At 43.1% G+C, this 26,645-nt stretch overlaps 1 protein-coding gene across 1 annotated transcript; it reads left to right on the top strand.

Moving 5' to 3' along the window:
- Nucleotides 1–14,480: 14,480 nt before the first annotated feature.
- On the top strand, nucleotides 14,481–26,212 carry LOC106562960 (protein phosphatase 1 regulatory subunit 26). The gene is made up of 5 exons (XM_014128091.2): nucleotides 14,481–14,654; nucleotides 17,558–21,317; nucleotides 25,340–25,460; nucleotides 25,681–25,733; nucleotides 25,976–26,212. The coding sequence occupies exons 2-5, from the start codon at nucleotides 17,629–17,631 to the stop codon at nucleotides 25,998–26,000; spliced, it is 3,888 nt and encodes a 1,295-aa protein (XP_013983566.2). The 5' UTR covers nucleotides 14,481–14,654; nucleotides 17,558–17,628; the 3' UTR covers nucleotides 26,001–26,212.
- The last annotated feature ends 433 nt before the right edge of the window (nucleotides 26,213–26,645 follow it).

Here is a 26,645-nt window from a genome sequence, read left to right as displayed (position 1 = left end):
TATGCTACATGCACTGTAATTTTGCAACAGTTTACTGACCGCTGTGCTACCAGTAATGCACTGAAAATTATAGAAATAGAGTATGTCACTGTAGTCAGGTGTTAGACTAATATGCTTTAAATTTGTGTTTCAGTAAAGGTCCTGTAAATCTCTAGTTTTACTGGCTTTTGTGCTGCCAGTATTTTACTGTAAATTTACAGTAACCTACTGGCTAACGTACTGCCTGTAATTTACTGTAAAAATTACAGGATATTTTTCCCTGTGTATCTTTGACCAGGATTATATGCACTATATAGGGAATAGGGTGTCATTTAATTTGTTTATTTGATGTTCTCTAAGTCCCCCTCCTCCCTCCTTTGGACCTGCTTAGAGCCCGAAACACTCTGAACTTTGAACCAAATAACCAGTGATAGGCGGTGGTACACATCACAGTATCATTCTCTGACGTTCCTGCTAAATACTCTAACGAGTTACCTCCTAGGCTACTCTAGACTACACTAGTAGTCACAAATGCATGTTTTCTAGCCAGTATTCATCAAAAAAAAAGATTATGCTAGTAAGCGGTTCTAACCGAAGCTCATTGATTTAGTAGTCTGTTTTCAATACCAAGTAGCCTATATATAGTACACCAAACCAAAACTGTCATTTCAAACTTACATTCACTTTTGAAGACATCAATGCTCTAAAACACTGTAATGCAATGCATGGTTCGTTTACTGTCTGTATGTTACCACTTTGTCAAATAGTGAGAACCACAGATGTGTTGTTCAAGTCAGGTGAGGATCTCTTTGTTTTCCTGTAAGAACCTTCCTGTCAGTGCTGTGTGTGGTTCTGCTAACAGACTAAAGAGTGTTTTATATTTTAGTTCCAGTGGCCAATTGTGGATGACATAAGCAGTTAGCTCTCAGGCTTTGGCTAAGTGCACCTCTGAAAGCCCTTTTAAATCAGTTTCATAGTATAACTCGTTATGGAAGTCTCCTTGCCTCTCATATACACACACACACACACACACACACACACACACACACACACACACACACACACACACACACACACACACACACACAAAGAGAAACACATGCCAGCATGCAAACACACACTCAGAAACACATGCACACATGCACAGAAGCACGTGCGCACGCAAACACACACACACTTTACTTCAGGCCCTCCCTCCCGTAGCATGCATATTTTATAGACAACCTTTCACTCTGATCCCATCTCTGAACCCCATGGGGTTATTCTGGGTAAAAGTCACATCGAATACGCAAACATTTTCTTCTCAACTGCCGAGAACTCAGCAGGATGTGCCATAAACTTCCATCAATGTTAATCCTGCCATTTATACAGCAACCGTCATAAAGGATCAGACAGTTGCTGTGTGTGAAATGCCACACCAACAGAGAGTTGATATTCTCACTGACTTCTGAAATTAAATATTGACTTCAAGATGTCAATCAAGATGGGAAAATGAGGAGAGATTGAAAAAAATGGTATGATGAGGCTATGAAACTAGTTGGAAAATAACTGATCGATTTCATTTTCAAGGTAGTTTTAGAACTGGAGGCAGGGGAGTTTCGTAATTTAGAAACTTTTCTATTACCCCTGGACTTTCCAAAGCTCATCCAGATATTGGATGCTTTTCTCCCTTGACCAATAAGAGAGAGAGGGATGGGACAAATATAAATGTATTAAAGGAGACAAATGCGATGTGAGGACGTTCACACCATTACTTTAACTTCCACGTAAAAGTTTACTGTTATGACGTTGTTGACCTATTCTCCAAGTCCTTCATCTTATTGGAGTTCCGAAGTTCAGTCAACAAGAACAAGGCAGTTATAATGAAGTCCAACTAGCTTCCCTATTCAAGGACACACACACACACACACACACACACACACACACACACACACACACACACACACACACACACACACACACACACACACACACACACACACAAGGGCTGTCAGAGGCTGAGAGGAGCTACAGACTAGCCTACAGTGGAGATGACTGAAATAGATTGGCTTGTTCTTTGTGTGGAGTGTGAATGAAGTGGATGTGAGCTGCTGGTGCTTCACAAGCTGCAACACACTGGTGACCCAAAAATAGCCTTCCATTCTTTTCCAACACCACTCTACCTTGCTGATATCGCCTCCCCATTTTTTACTTCCTCTTATTATCTCAACTTTCCTTTTCTGCTTTTTTCTTGCCTCTCAATTGCACTTCATCCCTGTTTCCTCCTTCTACTTTCTACTTTCAAGGACAAGACTTGGATATCCCTAATCCAGATATTTGAAATGAGTCTCTGGTGAAGAGTGAGACAGGGAAGATCACTGTCATAGGTCGTCCAATGTCTTTCTCCTTCCCAGGAACTCTCACCAGGAACCTGGGGAGATGGGTTCAGAGGATTCCTGGTGTTGAAAATACATCAGTGTTTCCCTGTTGTTGTTGTTGTTGTTGTGGAACAGATACCTGAGGCTGCCATTGTGAATGTTACACTCTTAGAAAAAAAAGGTGCAAAGTAAAACCATACATGGTTCTTAGGTTTGTCCCCATAGAGGATCCCATTTTGGTGCTGGGTAAAACCCTTTGCAGAGGGTTCTATCTGGAACCCTCTATGTAGGGTTCTTCAAACTGTGCTTAGGGTCGTTGTCCAGTTCGAAGGTGAACCTTCGCTCCAGTCTGTTGTCCTGAGCACTCTGGAGCAGGTTTTCATCAAAGATCTCTCTGCACTTTTCTCCATTCATCTTTTCCTCGATCCTGACTAGTCTCCCAGTCCCTGCTGCTGAAAAACATCCCCACAGCATGATGTTGCCACCACCATGCTTCACCATAGGGATCATGCCAGGTCTCCTCCAGACATGACGCTTGGCATTCCGGCCAAAGAGTTCAATCTTGGTTTCATCAGACCAGAGAATCTTGTTTCTCATGGTCTGAGAGTCTTTAGGTGCCTTTTGGCAAACTCCAAGAGGGCTGTCATGTGCCTTTTACTGAGGAGTGGCTTCCGTCTGGACACTACCATAAAGGCCTGATTGGTGGAGTGATGCAGAGATAGTTGTCCTTCTGGAAGGTTCTCCCATCTCCACAGAGGAACTCTAGAGCTCTGTTAGTGTGACAATTGGGTTCTTGGTCACCTCCCTGGCCAAGGCCCTTCTCCCCAGATTGCTCAGTTTGGCCAGGCGGTCAGCTCTAAGAAGAGTCTTGGTGGTTCCAAACTTCTTCCATTTAAGAATGATGGGGGCCACTGTGTTCTTGGGGACCTTCAATGCTGCAGAAATGTTTTGGTATCCTTCCCCAAATCTGTGCCTCGACACTATCCTGTCTCGGAGCTCTACAGAAAATTCCTTCGACCTCATGGCTTGGTTTTTGCTCTGACATGCACTGTCAAATGTGGTACCTTATATAGATAGGTGTGTGTAGGGTTGCACATTTTGGGGATTATTCAGAGGTGAAAACTTTCCATGGGAATATATGGGAATTAACAGGAATATATGGGAAATAACAGAAATATAAGCAAATGTATATTAATACCATTTAAATGTAGGTGTATTTTGCATTGGATATATCTACCATATCATATGGAAACAGAAACATAAACCTTTTACCTTATCATAAGTAGACATAATTGCAAATTAATAAATCCTTCCAATAGAAATTTAAAAAACAATTTAGTTGTAAATGTAACTTTAATTAAATGAGTTGACTCTTCACATGGGATGATTTCACTGAACAACAAAAGAAAGGGAATATTGAATGATACCCAACGATCCATCACGTCCCAAAAATGTAGTCTAGAATCTAAAGCTTTGGTTGTCTTCCTCTCAGGTGTCCTTGTCTTTTCCCTGGACCTACTCAATGCTTACCTCTTGAACATCAGACTCTGAGGCCTCATCTTCATTGTCACTTTCCAACCTTGTTGAGGATGGCTCGTTGTCAGGCTCAAAAAGCCACAAATTTTCCAGGATGGTCACCAATTCTTCAACCCTTGTATTGGTCAGCCTGTTGCGTGCTTTGCTGTGTGTGTTCCCAAACAAGGACCAGTTGTGCTCTGAGGCGGATGATGTTGGTGGGATTTGGAGGATGATGGAGGCAACAGGGGAAAGAGCCTCAGATCCACAAAGTCCTTTCCACCAGGTGGCTGATAAAATATGTTGGCACGACTGCCATATTGCCTCTCCATCCCAAAGCCCTTGCTTGGAAGTGTACTTTGCTAGACTCATCAACTCATCCTTGACCGCTGGCTACGTCCCTTCCGTCTTCAAGAGAGCGAGAGTTGCACCCCTTCTCAAAAAACCTACACTCGATCCCTCCGATGTCAACAACTACAGACCAGTATCCCTTCTTTCCTTTCTCTCCAAAAACTCTTGAGCGTGCCGTCCTAGGCCAGCTCTCTTTCTATCTTTCTCAGAATGACCTTCTTGATCCAAATCAGTCAGGTTTCAAGACTGGTCATTCAACTGAGACTGCTCTTCTCTGTGTCACACACTGCTAAAGCTAACTCTCTCTCCTCTGCTCTCATCCTTCTAGACCTATCTGCTGCCTTTGATACTGTGAACCATCAGATCATCCTCTCCACCCTCTCCGAGTTGGGCATCTCTGGCGCGGCTCACTCTTGGATTGCGTCCTACCTGACAGGTCGCTCCTACCAGGTGGCGTGGCGAGAATCCATCTCTGCACCACGTGCTCTCACCACTGTGTCCCCCAGGGCTCAGTTCTAGGCCCTCTCCTATTCTCGCTATACACCAAGTCACTTGGCTCTGTCATATCCTCACATGGTCTCTCCTATCATTGCTACGCAGATGACACACAATTAATCTTCTCCTTTCCTCCTTCTGATAACCAGGTGGCGAATCGCATCTCTGCCTGTCTGGCAGACATATCAGTGTGGATGACGGATCACCAGCTCAAGCTGAACCCCGGCAAGACGGAGCTGCTCTTCCTCCCGGGGAAGGACTGCCCGTTCCATGATCTCGCCATCACGGTTGACAACTCCATTGTGTCCTCCTCCCAGAGTGCTAAGAGCCTTGGCGTGACCCTGGACAACACCCTGTCGTTCTCCGCTAACATCAAGGCGGTGACCCGATCCTGTAGGTTCATGCTCTACAACATTCGCAGAGTACGACCCTGCCTTACACAGGAAGCGGCGCAGGTCCTAATCCAGGCACTTGTCATCTCCCGTCTGGATTACTGCAACTCGCTGATGGCGGGGCTCCCTGCCTGTGCCATTAAACCCCTACAACCCATCCAGAACGCCGCAGCCCGTCTGGTGTTCAACCTTCCCAAGTTCTCTCACATCACCCCGCTCCTCCGCACACTCCACTGGCTTCCAGCTTCCAGGTGCTTGCCTACGGAGCTGTGAGGGGAACGGCACCTCCGTACCTTCAGGCTCTGAACAGTCCCTACACCCAAAGAAGGGCACTGCGTTCATCCACCTCTGGCCTGCTCGCCTCCCTACCTCTGCGGAAGCACAGTTCCCGCTCAGCCCAGTCAAAACTGTTCGCTGCTCTGGCACCCCAATGGTGGAACAAGCTCCCTCACGCCGCCAGGACAGCGGAGTCAATCACCACCTTCCGGAGACACCTGAAACCCCACCTCTTTAAGGAATACCTGGGATAGGATAAAGTAATCCTTCTAACCCCCCCCCCCCAAAAAAAAAGATATAGATGTACTATTGTAAAGTGGTTGTTCCACTGGATATAGGATATCATAAGGTGAATGCACCAATTTGTAAGTCGCTCTGGATAAGAGCGTCTGCTAAATGACGTAAATGTAGACTGCCAAGAACCTTGCCTCATCCAGGCCAAGGTGGCGAGACACGGTAGTGATAACACCATAGACATTGTTGATCTCAGCACCAGACAGGATGCTCTTGCCAGCATACTTGGGGTCCAACATCTACGCTGCGGCGTGTATGGGCTTCAGGCAGAAGTCTTCAAGCTTTTTGATGTATTTCAGAACAGCAGTTTCCTCTGCTTTGAGCAACAGTGAAGTGGGCAGGGCAGTACGGATTTCTTCTCTTACATCTGTAAGCAGAGTCTGAACATCAGACAGGATGGCATTGTCTCCCTCAATCCATGCAATGGCTACTGCTATAGGTTTCAGGAGTTTCAGGCTGCTTACCAATCTCTCCCAAAATACATCCTCCAGGAGGATCCTCTTGATGGGGCTGTCCATATCGGCTTCTGGATCTTTGTTGCATTCTTCACATATGATTTGGCACAGTATTTGCACATGTACACAGCTTTTCCTTCTACATTAGCTGCAGTGAAATGTCTCCACACATCAGATAGTGCCCGTGGCATTTTCCTGTAAAAATTAGAAAAAAATGTAAAGAAAAACCCCAAAACAATTCCATGTACAGATAAATAGTTAAAGCAGTTAGATTAAACAACTCCTTTGTAAGATAAATGTTTTAAAAAGAAACATGGTATGGAAACAGGTGAATTAACACTCCTCAGTTAGCAGGCTCAAGCAAGCTAAAACCCACATGGTAGCAAAAACTAACTTGCAGAAGTTAGAAATTATTTAAACACACTCTGCTATTTACTAGTTAACAAAAAATAATGTATGTCAAGTAAAATATATTCACCCCACCCAGTATTGTAATCAAAACTTACCAGAAAGCATGTTGTCCTTAGCTCAGACAGTGTAGTAGTGTGGGCTCAATAGCATCTCATTAGTGTGCAAGATCTTGAGAATCAGCTGTACATGTGATGGAAGAATGCACAGTGCATGCAGAGGGTTGCAATTCCATTGAATTGGGGATAGTTTAACCAAAATATGCCACAAGACCTAGAATTGCCTTATGTGTATCCCACCAAAAAGGTTCACTGTTGTATGCTAACTTTTTTGAGGAAAAATTCCGGAAATTTACTGGGTAGTTTCCAACCTTTTGCAATCCTAGGTGTGTGCCTTTCCAAATCATGTCCAATCAATTCAATTTACCACAGGTGGACTCCAATCAAGTTTTATAAACTTTTCAAGGATGATAAATGGAAAAAGGATGCACCTGAGCTCAATTTCGAGTCTCATAGCAAAGGGTTTGAATACGTATGTAAATAAGCTATTTCTGTTTTTTACTTTGCAAACATTTCTAAAACCCTTTTTTTGCTTTGTCATTATTAGGTATTGTGTGTAGATTGCAGAGTTTTATATATATATATAATCCATTTTAGAATAAGGTTGTAATGTAACAAAATGTGGAAAAAGTATGGAGGTTTGTTAGCACAGTATCCAAAGAAGGGCCAGATGTATACAGAATGGTGTCGTCTAAGTAGAGGTGGATCAGAAAATCACCAACAGCAAGAGCGACATCATTGATATATACAGAGAAGAGAGTCGGCCCGAGAATTGAGCCCTGTGGCACCCTCACGAGACTGTCAGAGGTCCGGACAACAGGCCCTCCGATTTGACACACTGAACTCTATCTGAGAAGTAGTTGGTGAACCAGGTGAGGCAGTCATTTGAGAAGCCAAGGCTATTGAGTCTGCCGATAAGAATGCGGTGATTGACAGAGTCGAAAGCCTTGGCCAGGTCGATGAAGACAGCTACACTACTGTCTTTTATCGATGGCGGATATGATATCATTTAGGACCTTGAGCGTGGCTGAGGTGCACCCATGACCAGCTCGGAAACCAGATTGCATAGTGGAGAAGGTACGGTGGGATTTGAAATGGTCAGTGATCTGTTTGTTAACTTGGCTTTCGAAGATTTTAGAAAGGCAGGGCAGGATGGATATAAGTCTATAACAGTTTGAGTCTAGAGTGTCTCCCCTTTGAAGAGGGGGATGACCATGGCAGCTTTCCAATCTTTGGGGATCTTAGACAATACGAAAGCAAGGTTGAATAGGTTAGTAATAGGGATTGCAACAATTTTGGAAGATAATTTTAGAAAGAGAGGGTCCAGATTGTCTAGCCCAGCTGATTTGTAGGGATCCAGATTTTGCAGCTCTTTCAGAACCACAGCTGTCTGGATTTGGGTGAAGGAGAAGCGGGGGGAGGGCTTGGGCAAGTTGCTGCAGGGGGTGCTGAGATGTTGGCCGTGGTAGGGGTAGCCAGGTGGAAAACATGGCCAGCCGTAGAAAAATGTTTATTGAAATTATTGATTATTGTAGATTTATCGCTGGTGACAGTGTTTCCTATCCTCAGTGCAGTGGGCAGCTGAGAAGTGGTGCTCTTATTCTCCATGGACTTTACAGTGTCCCAAAACTTTTTGGAATTAGTGCTACAGGAAGCAAATTTCTGTTTGAAAAGCTAGCCTTAGCTTTCCTAACTGACTTTGTATATTGGTTCCTGACTTCCCTGAAAAGTTGCATATCGTGGGGGCTATTCGATGCTAATGCAGAATGCCACAAGATGTTTTTGTGCTGGTCAAGGGCAGTCAAGTCTGGGGTGAACCAAGGGCTATATCTGTTCTTCGTTCTACATTTTTTGAATGAGGCATGCTTATTTAAGATGGTGAGGAAAGCACTTTTGAAGAGCAACCAGGCATCCTCTACTGATGGGATGAGGTCAAAATCCTTCCAGGATACCCGGGCCAGGTCGATTAGAAAGGCCTGCTTGAGGAAGTGTTTGACAGTGATGAGGGGTGGTCGTTTGACAGTGGACCCGTTACGTACACAGGCAATGAGGCAGTGATCGCTGTGATCCTGGTTGAAGACAGCAGAGGTGTATTTAGAGGGCAAGTTGGTCAGGATGATATCTAAGAGGGTGCCCATGGTTATGGATTTAGGGTTGTACCTGGTAGGTTCCTTGATAATTTGTGTGAGATTGGGGGCATCTATCTTAGATTGTAGGACGGTGTTAAGCATGTCCAAGTCTAGGTCACCTAACAATACGAACTCTGAAGATAGGGCACAGCTGGGAGCTGAAGGGGGGCTGAAGGGGGTCTATAACAAGTGGCAACAGTGAGAGACTTGTTTCTGGAAAGGTGGATTTTTAAAAGTAGAAGCTTGAATTGTTTGGGCACAGACCTGGATAGTATGACAGAACTCTGCAGGCTATCGCTGCAGTAGATTGCAACTCTGCCCCCTTTGGCAGTTCTATCTTGTCGGAAAATGTTATAGTTAGGGATGGAAATTTCTGGATTTTTGGTGGCCTTCCTAAGCTAGGATTCAGACACGGCTAGGACATCCGGGTTGGTGGAGTGTGCTAAAGCAGTGAATAAAACAAAGGAGGCTTCTGATGTTAACATGCATGAAACCAAGGCTTTTACGGTTACAGTAGTCAACAAATGAGAGCGCCTGGAGAATGGGAGTGATGCTGGGGGCTGCAGGGCCTGGGCTAACCTCTACATCACCAGAGGAACAGAGGAGGAGTAGGATAAGAGTACGGCTAAAGGCTAAAAGAACTGGTCGTCTAGTGCGTTCGGAACAAAGAATAAAAGGATCAGATTTCTGCGCGCGGAAGAATAGATTCAAGGCATAATGTACAGACACGGGTATGGTAGGATATGAGTACAGTGGAGGTAAGCCTTGGCAATGAGTGGCGATGAGAGAGGTTTTGTCTCTAGAGGCACCATTTAAGCCAGGTGAGGTCACCGCATGTGTGGGGGGTGGAACAAAAGGGCTAGCTAAGGCATATTGAGCAGGGCTGGAGGCTCTACAGTGAAATAAGACAAAAATCACTTACCAAAACAGCAATAGACAAGGCATATTGACATTAGGGAGAGGCATGTGTAGCTGAGTGATCATTGGGTCCAGTGAGTAGCTAGGCGAGCTGGAGGCACAGCGATTCAGACATTTAGCAGGCCGGGGCTAGCAGGCTAGCTGTCCGGGGATCGCAGGCTAGCAGATGGACCTCAGCGGGACGTCGCAACTGAAGAGTCTGTTGAAACCCCTTCGCACGGTTACGTCGACAGACCAGACGTGATGGATCGGCGGGGCTCCGTGTCAAGGGTCCAGGCCAATTGGCAAAAGAGGTACTGAAGCCCAGGAATTGTCTGATGGATCTCTTCGGCTAGCCAGTAGATGGGCCTAGAGGGAGGCTAGTTCCTGGCTAACTGGTGCTTGCTTCGGGCCAGAGACGTTAGCCAGGAGTAGCCACTCGGATAGCAGCTAGCTAGCTGCCATGATCCGGAGTAAAAGTTCAGAGCTTGCGGTAGGAATCCGGAGATGTGGTAGAGAAAAAGCAGGCTGATATGCTCTGGGTTGATATCGCGCTGTGCAGACTGGTAGAAATTGACTGAGGCTGGCAGATGTCTGAGTTAACGGTGATGACCGCTAGCAGTAGCTAACTGACTACTAGCTAGTAGCTAGTTAGCTGGCTAGCTTCTGAAGTGGGTTCCGGTTCTAAAGTATAAAAAATAGCAGATCCGTACCACATTGGGTGAGGCGGGTAGCAGGAGAGTATGTTGAGTCGGTAGATGGAAATTGAGATTAAAAATATATGAAATATATACGAAGAAAAGCAATATATACACGGGACGGGACAAGACAAACAAAACAGACATCCGACTGCTACGCCGTCTTGGATACACTGCAAAGTGCATCATTACTTTTTTGGACAGAAACCCATCAACTCAATATTTCCACTGGAGAGTAACATTTTTAGGGGGCATATCTCCCTCTCTCTCTCTCTCTGCCTTTCTCTCTCTCCCTTTTTTTCACTCTCCTACTCCCTCCTTCCTTCCTTCCTTCCCTCCCTCCCTCCCTATCCCTATCTCTTCCTCCCTCTCCCTCTCTCTCTGTAATATTCTATTAAAATAAGTCAAATGGGGGCCTCAAGGACAGTTGGCCACAACAGACAACCTGCTGTGAGAGATATTAATTGTATTTTCTCCAACGATCAATATCACACTGTGGGGCAGGGAGTGGACTGGGAGAGGAGCCATAAGGAGAGGGCCGTGGGCTGAAACACACACACACACAGTGGGATGAAGAGACACTTTGCCTCTTATCTGACATGAAACTATCCTCACAGCCAGCCAAGGGTCACTTTTGTGTGTGTGTGTGTGTTTGACAATTTATTTGCAAACTTTGGGCAAATAAATGGAACTTCGCTAAATCAGCCCTTCTCACATCTGTCTCTGCGTGACCTACAACAAAGTCATCTGTCCACCAGAGAGGAAAATAAATGTATGTTTTCTCGCTCGATGTGCAAATTCATTAATTCACTAACGGCCATCAAGGATTTTCAAGGGCGTTCTTGTCAACAAACAATGACATGTCCGCAGGAGCAAACATTTTTTAACTAATCATTATGTCATTTATACGTTTAATTAATAATTAATTCATTAATGCTGGTGGCATGCTATCCTCATAAATATTATTTCTGTGGTGTCACACTAACAAATAATGGAAATTGCAACAATGTGTGTGTTGCATTCTTATAAACACAGCAACAACTCCTTAACTAAATCCCATTCAGAGCAGAGAAAAATGCAAATTTGACTAAATCACCACCATGCTACTCCAGGTGTGATTGGAAAACGTTGAAATGTGCAGCTTATTAAAGCATGGTTTAGCACCTTGATTGAAGTGTGTGCTATTGGTATGTAAGCTTATGTGTATTGCCGGAAGTTTATATTAATATTTATATTTTCATTCACTGATGTTCTTGCTAATTTATGCCTAATGGAATATCCGATGGTGAAATGCATTACGGGTCAAATGCATTACTGAGGCCTGGATTAGGTCCGTGCTATGACTTTTTGCTCTTCATCCTGTTTATCATTTTGTAAATATTGTAAGTAGTAGCCTATGTTTGGATGTTTGGTGCCTATTTATTTTTGCACTTTTGTTAATAACAGCCTCGCCTAAGGGCAGATTTTTTGTAAAACATGTCTGCCTCTTCACTACTACAGCCAATGTGACGGCCTACCAAACATTGTACTGATGCAGCCTTAAATAAGGAATGGGTACTCTAATACTAAGACTCATCCTCCTGAACATTCATGAGCCTTGGTATTAGAGTACCCATTCGTTATTTAAGGCTGCATCAATACAATGTTTGGTGGATCTCACACACAGTTTGGGAAAATATACAGAAGGGGGAAAAGTTTTCGGCGCGGTGAGAGACTTTGAGAAGTTTTTAATGGAGATACTAACAGTGCAACTCAAGAAACTGCTCGACCTGAATATGAAACATTCCTCATACTGGGCCTAAAAATAGAAAACTGCTCCCAACTCCCTAATCAGGCCCTCTTCTTCCCAAATGTCACCATACTCCCTATGGGCCCTGATCAAAAGTAGTGCGCTATATAAGGAATAGGTTACCATTTGGAACACATATACTCTCACTACTGAGTTCCTGGGAACCAATCGGAATTTGTCGTCATTAAAGATACAATCTGGGATTCGTATTTCAGCCAAATAGCAGCGCCGCTTACCACTTATTTTGGTATTCATCTGAGAGAAGGGGTTTAGGTGGGAAATGTAAGCCTTCTCAAATTCAAAGACATCACTCTAGATCCAAAGACTGTGCTAATCTCATGAGTCATGAGGCATATATTTAGTTATATTATTCAAGAATCAATGGGTTTTGGCTAAGAATTGTAAAGATTCCCAGATCCCAGACTGTAGCTTTAAGATATTTTAAACTGGTGTGTGAGATAGTGTCTGCCTCAAAAATGTCACCCTATTCCCTACAAAGTGCACTACTTGACGAGAGGGCTAAGTAGTGCACTTTGTAGGGAATAGGGTGCCATTTAGGACACAACAGTGATTAATTACAGAGGAAGAGAGAAAGTGACCGACTCCACTGAGAATCACTGTGATAGAAGCCTGTTAAGGTTACTACAAGCTCCACTCTGTTGATCTACGTGCATGCTTGCACGTGGGAGGAGTGGGATTTTTGGAGTAGCGAACACCTTTTGGTAACATGATATCCTCGATGGTCCTATTCCCATTCCCAAAGGGGTGATAGCAATGTTTTTTATTTTTGTATTTTCATTTTGTAAACAACAAGGAAGAGTTGCCTTCCTTTGCAAGTAGTATCCAGCCAGTGAATCATTAATAAAGAGGGAGGGAGGGAGGAAGGGGATAGAAGGTGAGAGGGGTTGTTCCCATAATCTCTATTTTCTCCTGAAGTATGCACTTGTTCGCTTACCTTCGTGGATTTTAAAGTAAATGACTGGTATGGGAAGTCCCCCTAGTCTAGACCATGCCTACACCAATCAAATGCTTCTAAATGTGTGCAGAGTAGTGAACAAGTGTTCACTTCACAAAGAAGGAGAGATTATTGGGACGCACCCAGAGAGAAAGACAAGCAGACAGACATTAAGAAATAGCAGAAAGAAGCTAAAGGAGACAAGAAGAATCAGTATTTTGAACATGAGGTGAAACTGCACCTGAGGGAGAGAGCGTGGTGAGAAGATGGAGTAAGAAAAACAGAGGAGATATGAGGAAAGGTGGGAAGAGAGGGAGGTGAGAAGAGCTGGAGGAGAGAGCGAAAGAGAGAGGGGTGAGAAGAGGGTGAGAAAAGAGAGACGAAGGGGAGAGGTGAGGAGAGGGGAGCGGATGAGAAGAAAATAAGATATATGTTTTATGTTTGCATATAGCACCATCTTGTGGTATTTGAAACAACTGGAGATACAGAATATGTATAGTATAGCCATGTAGTATTCATCTACCTACTGTATCTTCATCAACCTACAGTAAATGCATGAAACATAGTAGACAATACATATTTCAATTTTTATGAATTATAAACATCAAGGTTTGACTATTACTTTCTATTAGGCTACTATTACTACTTTGAACTGCACTAAATGTATAACTGTATAATGTTTGACCCTGCAGCTTTGTTGGAATAAAAGTGGAATCAATTTATCATACTATTGTGATTATTTACTTTTTAACTTGAGGTGTTGTGATGTGCTTTTCACATTGAATAAGGTGTAATTATTACAAAATATAATTAGCCACAATATTTCTTAAAATGTAAGTACATCGTGCACTCATCCATGGGGTAGAAATCAGCGTGTTGTTGTTGTGATTCTTGATGATAGCAACAGATAGCAACAATTACAGAAATGTGCAATGTGGGGAATCATAGGTGGCTCGTTTCAGACCGTTTTATCTTGTTATTGATATTTACCATGTTTTGTTTTTAGGTGTTTTGACTGATGTCAAGTCTATACTAATATGGCAAAACATGTTCTAGCTAGCTAACCAACAACTTTAACGATGTATTTCGAAGTCAACAAGTGCTCATCGTGCCAATTTATTTACGTTTTCAAAAAACATTGGAGACAAAATATAGCATGCATGTTGTCAACAACCCAAGCCAACGCCATAAGTTTCACACCATAGTTGTGCACGCTAAACAGCCAACCCCTCTGTGGACATGATTTGTAAAATCATAGGCTACTATAATTAAATTAGGCTGCGGCCTCCCTGTTTAATGTCTAACATATCTGTCCATATCAATGAAATCTGAATATGAAAAGGTTTGTAGGTTAATATCAGGTTGGAGCTGTTACATAAGCTAACATAGTCCTTACGGTCATTGGTCAACTTTGAGAGTTAGGTTATGTTCCTTTAAAAAAAAATAGCTGACCGAGGTGGAGAGGAAGGGGTGCTAGAGACCGTGCGCTGTTTGCTTGTGTCAGTTCTGTGTGTGAATACTGCTGAAATCTATAGAATTAGCTACTAGGAAAACCAGCGAAACTGGTGGACATTTAACGCGTACGAGCGATTCAACCATAACCAGGTAAATCGAGCTAAGTTGATGTTCTGATATATCTTGTGCCGACACTACAGTTCTGTGTGACTATAGAGGTGGTTGAGGAGCACAATACAAAGGTTTTCTTCGCAGAAAAAATGCCGGTTGTACAGAAGAGGCCCGCAAGTATCTTATTTCTCAAGACAACGATAAGGTTCAATGAGATTTCCCAATCCCGCCTGTTTTATACATTTAACTTAATATTGTTGTTAGTGATTAAAACATATTGTCGAGCAACCCGTGTCCTTTGAGAAGATGACAACGTAAAGTGAGGGTTTGGATGATCAGTGGCCGGGTAGCGAAGGAACATTGGTTGGTCTGCGGTGTCTCCTAGTGATACACACCGGCCATAAGTGCAGCCTGGGCCGCTAGAGGGATACGGGGACTGCCGGGGGTGGCGTTGCGACAACCGATGCATTGAGGTACGGAGAGAATGTCCTCGACGTACGTGAATGATTTTGTTGGAAAGAAAACCGTCCTATTTATCAGCTATAGCCTTATGCAGACTATGTTAATGTTGTCACAGGTAAAGTTCAATTTTAACAAATCATTTTTGGATCCAGTGTGAAGTCGTTCTCGGGTTAAATTATGTATGATGATGATGGCTATTTGGACAGATTGTCGTCTAGTTTGACTTTCTACCGTCATACACTGGCTGTACATGTACATTGACTCATATCCCGTTCTATTCGTGTATCACATGATATTGGCGTTTTTGTGAAGTATTATTGAATGAAACAGTAGCCTAGGCATGGTCTTCTCCGAGCTTGCGGCCCTTCCTCGGCGGTTTACTGCAGCCTTGAAAGTCGGCAACGTTGTTGATCACTCTCATTGGTAGGCTTCAGACAGTGGAGATACAGTATGGCGGGTTTGAGTATCGCGCTACACATGACCACCCCTCCACCTGCTGCTAGTTTAATACAGTGTATTCGTGCATGCCATAGTCTCTGTAGATTAACCCTAATTGGTTGAGTGATTTAGTAAATTATAAGCAATTCATATTCTGGCAGATTTTGTATTTTGGCCAATTTAGGCCTATGCCCTTACTGCATTGCTGTAGCTCTAAAAAGCATTGGAATAATCATGATATTCAATAAAGGAGCATTTCAGCATTAATGTGATGTAGTCCTTTATAGGTCCATAATCGAAATGCGATGATGGATAGCCTATAGTTTACAGTGACTATTTGAACAACATACAGTTGAAGTCGGTAGTTTACATACACTTAGGTTGGAGTCATTAAAACTCGTTTTTCAACCACTCCACAAATATCTTGTTAACAAACTATAGTTTTGGCAAGTCGGTTAGGACATCTACTTTGTGCATGACACAAGTAATTTTTCCAACAATTGTTTACAGACAGATTATTTCAGTTATAATTCAGTGGGTCAGAAGTTTACATACACTAAGTTGACTGTGTCTTTAAACAGCTTGGAAAATTCCAGAAAATTGTCATGGCTTTATAAGATTCTGATAGGCTAATTGACATCATTTGAGTCAATTGGAGGTGTACCTGTGGATGTATTTCAAGGCCTACCTTCAAACTCAGTGCCTCTTTGCTTGACATCATGGGAAAATCAAAAGAAATCAGCCAAGACCTCAGAAAAGAAATTGTAGACCTCCACAAGTCTGGTTCATCCTTGGGAGCAATTTCCAAATGCCTGAAGGTACCACGTTCATCTGTACAAATAATAGTACGCAAGTATAAACACCATGGGACCACACAGCCGCCATACCACTAAGGAAGGAGACGCGTTCTGTCTCCTTGAGATGAACGTACTTTGGTGCGAAAAGTGCAAATCAATCCCAGAAGAACAGCAAAGGACCTTGTGAAGATGCTGGAGGAAACGGGTACAAAAGTATCTATATCCACAGTAAAACGAGTCCTATATCGACATAACCTGAAAGGCCGCTCAGCAAGGAAGAAGCCACTGCTCCAAAACCGCCATTAAAAAAGCCAGACTACGGTTTGCAACTGCACATGGGGACCAAGTTCATACTTTTTGGAGAAATGTCCTCTGGTCTGAGGAAACTAAAATATAACTGTTTGGCCATAATGACCATTGTTATGTTTGGTGGAAAAGGGGGGAGGATTGCAAGTCAAAGAACACCATCCCAACTGTGAAGCATGGGGGTGGCAGCATCATGTTGTGGGGGTGCTTTGCTGCAGGAGGGACTGGTGCACTTCGCAAAATAGATGGCATCATGAGGAAGAAAAATTATGTGGATATATTGAAGCAACATCTTAAGACATCAGTCAGGAAGTTAAAGCTTGGTCGCAAATGGGTCTTCCAAATGGACAATGACCCCAAGCATACTTCCAAAGTTGTGGCAAAATGGCTTAAGGACAACAAAGTCAAGGTTTTGGAGTGGGCATCACAAAGCCCTGACCTCAATCCTATAGAAAATTTGTGGGCAGAACTGAAAAAGCGTGTGCGAGCAAAGAGGCCTACAAACCTGACTCAGTTACACCAGCTCTGTCAGGAAGAATGGGCCAAAATTCACCCAACTTATTGTGGGAAGCTTGTGGAAGGCTACCTGAAACGTTTGACCCAAGTTCAACAATTTAAAGGCAATGCTACCAAATACTAATTGAGTGTATGTAAACTTTTGACCCACTGGGACTGTGATGAAAGAAATAAAATCTGAAATAAATCATTATCTACTATTATTCTGACATTTCACATTCTTAAAATAAAGTGGTGATCCTAACTGACCTAAGACCAGAATTTTTGCTAGGATTAAATGTCAGGAATTGTGAACAACTGAGTTTAAATGTATTTGGCTAAGGTGTAAGTAAACTTCCGACTTCAGCTGTACATAAAGAATGTTGTATGATATGCATACAAAAGCTGTATTTTGACCCCCTCTCATTTCTCTCTTTGTTTCAGATGTAAAAATGTGAGTATTGCCAGAGGCAGATGTGCTCCCATGCTCCCACCCACCCCAGCACCACACTAGAATGTACTTGATGAACGTGCCTCCAGTCGCGGCTATTCACACAGAATGGAAGTCATCGTGCGGCGGTCCGCCCGGAGGCTTTAGCGGTCTGCCCATCTGCTTCAATGACTCTGACAGCGACTTGTCCACCACTGGAACACCCATCCCAGAGAAGGTCCAGATGATCATAGAGAGCCTAAGGAGCACCCATTCCTCACTCGACATGGGCAATGAGACAGAGGGGAACCAGGTGCTGTCAGGACAACCAGGACAGGATGTCGGAGCCCGCGGCTCCCAGGGCCAGGGCTTCAAGGCCGGGAGGGGGCCTCCTGTGGTGATGGGGCCCAAGCCCAAATTCAGAGGACCTCTTCCTGCCACTCACATTAATAACTTGCTGGCAGTGCCAGAAGTTTCCTCAAATGTTGATTCGGAGAGCCAGAGTTCTGACAGCGATGACTCGGTGGATAGAGGGATCGAGGAGGCCATACAGGAGTACCTGAAGGAAAAGGACGACCACAAACGCAAGGCCGAGCCAGAGCCATCCACTAATATTCTACAGCCACCCAAGATGCCGCGGAGGAAGTCTCCTCTAACCATTCCAGAATCTCCCAAACCACAATCCGACAGCAATAAGGTTTTAACTGCCAGCAACCAGGTCCCGAGAACTGTCAAAAAAGAAACGCAAAACACCACACCACAACCCATGAAAAAACGTGCAAAAAGTAAGACACCCACCTGCAAGGAGAATCCCTTTAAGAAATTGGGCACAACAAGCAAAGCAGCAGTGGTCAAAAAACTGTCCTCTTTCGAACGGAAGAGAGGCCCCTCTATTTCGAACCCTCTTTCTGACAAACTGAAGTGTCCCTTGGTGAAAGCAGTGGAGGAACACTTGTCTGACAGTGACAGCAGTAGTGATGACGGTATAGAGGAGGCTATTCAACGCTACCAGCAGGAGAAGAAGAAAGAGAGACATGAAGGAGGAGGCAGACAGTCCTCCAAGCCCCTTCTTCTCCTCAAAGAGGAGTCAGACTCCAGCAGCAGCGATGACGGAATTGAGGAGGCTATCCGCCACTACCAGCTGGAGAAGCAGAAAGAGAAAAAGAGTGTACCCAAACTCTCTCTATCTCTACCCCCCAAACATAAGCAAGTGAGTAAAGCAGCCACTTCCCTGTGCTGTCCAGAGAGCATCAGCACTCCGGCAGGGGCCATGAAAAAACACAAACTGTCTAAAAATAAAAAAAATAAACCTGAGACTAGGAATGTAAAATCCTATCTACCCTCACAAACTCCAGGTTCCTCACTCTCTCTTATCAAGAAGAGATTAGCAGCTAGCAGTCCCAAAGGGAACGGCCTCCTCCTGTTGACTCATGTGGAGCCCCTGCGAGAGAGGGAGCAGGAGCAGCACACCACCCCAGGCCCAGCCACCCTGAAGGTGAACACCATCACTACCACCACAGCTGAGCTGATGTGTGCTGAGGCCATTCTGGACATCTCTAAAGCTGTCATTAAAATTCCAGAGGCCTTTAACCCTAACGCAGCAGACCTTATCAATATCAACAGCAGCTCCACAGAGTCCACCACCACCACTTCCCTCCTCATCTCCACAAACTGTCCTGATGATAATAATAAAAGTGATGATGAGAGCTCCGTTGACAGTGAGGAGGGGATCGAACAGGAAATCCGGAAGTTTCTCGAGCAGAAGGCCCAAATGCACAAACTGTTGCCTGGTTCAGCTGTTGGTACTACAAGTCAGGGTGGAACTAACACTATGACTGAACCAGATAAAAACACCAAACTGAGTCTGGCCCAGAAGAAAACACTGAGGCTGTCTTTGACGCAGAGAAGAAAGCGCAGAGAGGAAGGCGGCAGCAGGAACGGTTCCAAGGAGGAACGAGAGACTGATCTCAAGATGAAAGAAGAGGCAGTCCCAAAACCCTTGACTGAGCATGACAGAGGGTCAAGCTCATCCGTGTTATCCCTGAAGAAAGCTCCACTGAAATCAGTGAAGGGCTCAGAGAGGAGGAGGGAACAGAGTGGAGAGAAGAGTAGCTCACTGGACAGTGACGAAGACCTGGACACTGCAATAAAAGACTTGCTCAAGACAAAGAAGAAGTTGAAAAAGAAGACTAGAGATATGAAGTTGAAGTCAAGGAAGGGCCTCAAGGATGATGAGTATTTGTCTAGAAAAACAGCATCACCGCTAAAGAAGCTCAGAACGGAGCCTGAGCCCAAGACCACCAGGCTTTTGAAAACAACCCTTAAAGTCACTACTACTACAGCCCAGAGTGGGAACGACAACAGAGAGAAGTGCAAAGTGAGTAAGAATGTGTCAAAGCATCCACAGAGCAATAAGAAGAAAGAGCCCCTTCACCAGGCATATGAGAGAGACCGATCTGAAGGGACAAAAGGTGTAGAATGCCTGTCGGGAGTTGTTAACCCAGGGGTGTTTCAGATAAAGGAAGATAGTAGTTCAGTGGACAGCGATGACAGCATTGAACAGGAGATCAGAAAGTTCCTGGCGGAAAAGGCTAAAGTTTCTACTACCGCAGGGAAAACAGGAGATGGAAAGGAGATCGGCAAGGGCAAAACTACAGTCCCTCTCACAGAGAAACGCATCAAAATGGAAAATCAGCTGGCTGAAATTCCAAGAATGGATGTTACCCAATTCCCTGACCCGCCTCGTCAGAGCAGTTCTGAGCAGAGAGGAGTTCCAGACAGAGGAGTCTTTCCCAACACACCCCCAGGAAACCCCACCTCCACCCTAGGAACAGCCAGGGGATCGTGCCTCCTTTCAGCCCTCACCCCCAGCTCCTATCCTACAGCCCTGGAGCCTGCTGATGGCGCTGGGGTTGCCAGAGCTGACAAGAGGAGGAGATCCAGTTCGGGTTCAGGAAGTGGTGATGCCCACCAGTATGCCAGCTCAGAGATGGCAAGGGGTCACAGCCACAGGTCATTTCCCAGCCCCAGCACCCCCTTGCCCAGGACTGACTCAGAGCAGTGGCTTAAGAGCCAAGTGTTCCCCCCCACTGAGACAAAAGAGAAGATCCATAACCGGAACCCATTCCAGTACAGCTCACCTAGTTTTGGTGAGAAGACAGCCACCACGCCAGCGTATCAGTGTGGAGTACCAGTCAGTATCTATCAACATAGGAGGAGAGCTGAGCCTGCACCTGCATTGGACACACCTGTCTCCACCTGTCCTGATGTTGTACGGATTGGGAGCATCATCAAATCACCACTGGTTCCTTTCCACTGCCCCTCATCCTCAGAGACGGCCGTCGTCTTCAGCTCTCCATTCCCAAGCCTAACCAGGAGACCTGTGGAGACTGGGCCGTCAGGGAGGTACTTCCTCCAGGGTCATGGGTCAGGGCCGGGCAGCCGCTGGGGTCAACCTCCAACTCTGACCCCAGGGCTGTCGGAGAGCAGCGTGGTACACGTGGCCAAGAACCAGACCACGTTTGTCGAACTGTCCGAGAACAAGACCAACCATGTACAGGTCAGGAGCAGGGAGGTGACAGTGATTGAGGGAAAGAAGGAAAGGAGAAGTGACTTGCCAGCAGGAGAGAAGGAAAGCGAAAGGGAGAGCAGAAAGCCAGAGGAGAGAGGAGGAGAGCAGATAGAAAGACGAGGAGAGGAGTGTGTAGATGAGACAGATGTCAGCGAGTCAGACGAGAGGACGAGCCCAGAGAAGAAGCAGGGCTTTCCTACTTTGTAAGTTCAGGCTTTTTCCTTGTAACTTCACATAGTAGCATCACATAGCCTTTATTTTAGTCAACCTATTGAGTGTGCCCTCCTTCCTAGTGGATATCATGTACATTTGTTCATTTGACGGTTCCAAGGGATAGTTTGTTGTTGATACACAAAATGAGCATAGTACAAAGCTTATTTTTATATGTTTGTACATTTTATACATCTATTTAAAATACTATAACACAATGTCATCAAGAATTTAAGACAAACCTACCTTTTTTTGTTTTTTCATTTGTGCTCTGAGATTCCATTTTCTGTTACATTCTTATCGTTCAAGCTCTTAAAAGCAATATCAATCACCACCCTGAAACAACAAGCCTAGTGCATGAAGGTTCATACCACCAATGCACAGCTGTGTGTGTCTGGTCATTTAATACAGGAACTGGTCTTTTTTGTCTCACTGACATTTAAAAAAAAAAAAAGCTAAACTTTCAAACCCTATCAAATATATAAACCTAACCACCCTAAAATACTACACTAGTACTATAAAATGTTAGGTAAAATACAGAATTATAAAGACATTTTAACAGGGAGCAGTGAGGTAGAAGTGTTTTGTAGCTCCATGGATGAGTTGCTTAAGGGACTCCTTTTTATAATGCAAATACTTCAAACTCTGCATTCAACTAGCCTAATATTGCCGTGTGTGTCTGTGTTCCCTTCTTTGTAATGTTTTAATAGACTAAAATCTTCCCTGTGCATTCTAACAGTCTTCCCCATTTAATGACACAAACGCATGAAAAAAAAATATAAAGTATCATTCTCATAACAAGCCCTTATCATAAGCTACGTTTCTGTTCTGAAGGATTCTGTCAGCAGCGGTTAAATTAGCAAAAGCGACCAACACCCGTTCAGATGCTGTTTTTACACATGCTTTTTGTATGTTTGCTCTGTTTTGTCTCTGAAAATATACAAATACTTTCTGAATTTGTGGCCTATCATGAAGAGATTGTCTTCTTTACAATCATAGGCACATTGCCCATATCAATGGTTCATTTCCCGCTCACAAACTGTCAACAGCACACACACAAACTCATCGGGCTCTTCGTATTTCTCCACTTGCCATTTGGTGTTTTGTTTTTTTCTTTCTTTGTTTGCTTGTTTTATGTTCCAGTAGTTTTTTCTTGAATTTTCATATGTGAAAAGAATGTTATTTATTTTTGTTTATGGAAAATAAAAGGAGGAAAAAATACTTACTGAACATGCTGTGCATCGCCAGTTTTCATAAATATTTTGCAAATATTGAACTTTCACCGGTTTTCCCTGTCAGAGGAAGGATACTTTGACTGTATCTTTAAAGTGCAACTGTATAATAAAGAGTGAATTTCAACAACAGTGGTGCCTCTTATCTGATTTAACAATTCAAGATTGATATGGTCAGTATGAGTATGTGCGCATGTATTTGTGAACCAATGAGAAAATGTCAAAAGACAATCATATTGTATTTTTAATATAGTTTAAAATTAAATGGAAGCCTCAATGGAAGAGCTCTTCAAGATGTACCCACCAGCTGTTACTCCTCAGGACACTTGCCACTCGAGGAATGTGAATTGCTGTTAAACAACAATATCTACAGTGCTTTCAGAAAGTATTCATACCTTGTGACTTATTCCACATGTTACAGCCTGAATTCAAACACAAAATACCCCATAATGTTTTTAGAAATTTTAGCAAATTTATTGAAATATCTAATTTACTTAAGTATTCACACCCCTGAGTCAATACTTTGTAGAAGCACCTTTGGCAGCGATTACAGCTGTGAGTCTTTCTGGGTAAAGGCATCCGCATGCTTCCCAGCCGAAACAGTTAGGAAGAGTTCATGTGTATATTATGATGACATTTTGTGACTTTTTTTGTTTGTTTTGTTTTGGTGAGGGTTTTTTCGGCTGTTCAAGCCCACAATTATTTGGGTGGAGGCAAGACAAAGTTTGGAGCTGAAGTCTACGGTCCTGCACCAAACATTTTAGATGTACAATTGCGTGACTAAAATCTCCTTGGCAAAAGTGTTGAAAGTAATGACATATTTCTTGAGTTATCTTAGATTAATACATACTATTTTGAGGAAGTGTGTACTGTTTACCGCTTCTCAAAATGGACGGACAAAGTACTATTGCCACTTTTTTCTCATTATACAAGTAAAGGTCTTTAAAGGGAGTATGCGAGCACACTCGTTCCGTTCGGCTAGACACCAGCCGAACTGAAGCATGCTGACGTCTTAAGTCTAAGAGCTTTTCACACCTGGATTGTGCAACATTTGCCCATTTATTCTTTTCAAAATTCTTCAAGCTCTGTCAACTTGGTTGTTGATCATTTCTAGACAACCATTTTCAGGTTGCCATAGATTTTACAAGCAAATTTAAGTCAAAACTGTAACTCGGCCACTCAGTAACACTCACTGTCTTCTTGGTAAGCAACTTGAGTATAGATTTGGCCTTGTGTTTTAGGTTATTGTCCTGCTGAAAGGGGAATTCATCTCCCAGTGTCTGGTGGAAAGCAGACTGAAGCAGGTTTTCCTCTAGGATTACAAGCGTACCCATAACATGATACAGCCACCAGTATGTTTGAAAATATGCAGTGGTACTCAGTAATGTGTTGTATTGGATTTGCCCCAAACATAACATTTTATATTCAGGACAAAAAGTTAATTGCTTTGCCACATTTGTTTCTGTATTAATTTAGTGCCTTGTTGCAAACAGGATGCATGTTTTGGAATATTTTTATTCTGTACTGGCTTCCTTCTTTTCTATCTATCAATTAGGTTAGTATTGTGGAGTAACTACAATGTTGTTGATCCGTCCTCAGTTTTTTCCTATCACAGCCATTAAACTACATAACTTTTTAAAGTCACCATTGGCCTCATGGTGAAATCCTTGAGTAGTTTCCTTCCTTTCCGGCAACTGAGATAGGAAGGACGCCTGTATCTTTGTAATGACTGGGTATATTGATACACCATTCAAAGTGTAATTAATAACATCACCATGCTCAAAGGGATATATTCAATGTCTGCTTTTTTTTACCCATCTACCAATAGGTGCCCTTCTTTGCGAGGCATAGGAAAAGCTTGCTGGTGTTTGTGGTTGAATCTGTGTTTGAAATTCACTGCTTGACTGAGGGACCTTACAGATCATTTTATGTGTGGGGTACAGAGATAAGGTAGTCACTCAAAAATCATGTTAAACACTATTATTGCACACAGAGTGAGTCCATGCAACTTATTATGTGACTTGTTAAGCACATTTTTACCCCTGAACTTATTTAGGCTTGCGATAACAAAGGGGTTGAATACCTATTGTACCCAAGACATTTCAGCTTTTTAATTTTAGTTAATGTGTAGACATTAAAACATAATTCCACTTTGACATTATGGGGCATTGTGTGTAGGCCAGTGACAAACAATATCAATGTAAACCATTTTAAATAAGGGCTGTAACACAACCAAATTTGGAAAAAGTCAAGGGGTGCGAATACTTTCTGAAGGCACTGTATGTAACCCTTGCTATGTTGTCCATGTACATGACTCATTTAGCTAATGTTAAAGGCCTCAGTCTCCTACTTCTCCTTTCATTATTGTATCAAATCAAAGTTACTCAGCAGTACCTTGGGCCCAGATACATTTTATCAGACAGACTGATTGGAAGACATGAATGAGAAACTCCAAGGTCTCTGCTTGATCTCTTAACATCTCCCTCTGGTAACCGCATGTAACTCTGTTCTGCGGCCTGACTATTTAGATTTCTCTAATGTTGAGATTGAGAATGATATGATCATACTTTTCATAACGTGTAGTGCATAAGCAGTCACTGTTTAAGGAGTATGGAAATAAGGCTGTGTTCGATTATTCTTGAGCAGATTGTCTAATCTCCAAATTATAATGAGTAGTCATTTAAGACGTAGGGTGACGTGTAGGTCAGTCAGTCTGCTGTTGCCGGCTGCAATGTAGCCAGTCTTAAACATGCACTGATGCTACTTCCCCTACCTTGCCCCAGGTCTCTATCCAGCGCCATTGACCCTGGTGTCGACCTCAGCCCTTACATAGCACTGAACACAGAGGAGAGGAGCAAGAGGAGAGGATTGATGTATAAAGCAGTCGCTGTAAAGCAGCCAAAGGTACAGTGACATACAGGAACAGTTAAGCCTGTTGCACACTGCCCATACAATGCCAAACAAACACCAACAGAAACTGAGTTGGCTAGGTGTGTCTACGTGTTGGGTATTGTATGGGCATTGTGCAAGGAGCTTTAGGGTGTGTTCTGATTTGTCTGGAATAGGTTTGTGATGAATTGGGGTTTGTTGACAATGGAATCTTTCGGTTGCTTTTTTTCATTAGATCAAGATTAAAAAACCTGTCAAGAGAATGCTCCAATTTCTACCACTATCCAGGTACATTTTGTCAGTCTCATCTTGTCACATTTACCATACTTGATAACACAATAGTACAATAAGGAGATAAATAAAGGAGTAGGAAATTACATGATTAGAATTTAAGGGGTTCCTTGAGTCCAATCAAATTTTATTTGTCACCTGCTTAGTTAACAACAAACAGTGAAATGATTACTTATGGGCCTTTCCCAACAATGCAGAGAGAAAAAATGAGTGTAATGATAAATGATTCTGCTTTGCAGGAAAAATGAATCAACTTGGAAGTGAAGCACATCTTCAAGAATTCTTATCAAACAATGAAATGTTGAACTGTTATCGTTGGTTGAATTGTTTGATTGGGGAGTATGTTAGTTGTGTTGAAATTGCACTTCAGCTCTTTGTTGGTTTGTTCAACAATATTTGTATTATTTATACTTGTTTCGTATTTGCATAGTAGGCTATTTTGATTAGGCCATTGATCTTAAATATTAACATTTTGAGAGTTGTTGAATGTTTTAAATGCCAATAAATTTTCTTCTACATCATGTTCATATTAATGTTGAAATATAATTTCTTGACACTTTTGGTAAAAACAAGGTTATGAAATCAACAGATCTGGAAAATCTGGCTAGAATTTGACAAGAAAGAGGAATGTACAGGTTACTGTCAAAGTAAAGGAAACACTTGAGTAAATGAGGGACACCAAGTATATTGAAAGCAGGTGCTTTGACACAGGTGTGGTTCCTGAGTTAATTAAGCATGTTAATATATCATCATGCTTAGGGTCATGTATAAATATGCCCAGCTACCCATTATTTTGGCTACCATGGCTAGAACAAGAGATCTCAATGACTTTGAACGAGGGGTCTCAAAGGTGCATAGGGGATTTAAAGTACGTGCATTTTACTATACTGCTGAGTACCAGAAGTCCTC

Source organism: Salmo salar, chromosome ssa11, assembly GCF_905237065.1.
Source record: "Salmo salar chromosome ssa11, Ssal_v3.1, whole genome shotgun sequence".
Taxonomy (NCBI): Eukaryota; Metazoa; Chordata; class Actinopteri; order Salmoniformes; family Salmonidae; genus Salmo; species Salmo salar.
The sequence above is the reverse complement of the archived record's forward strand: the minus strand, read 5'-3'. Positions and strand labels throughout refer to the sequence as shown.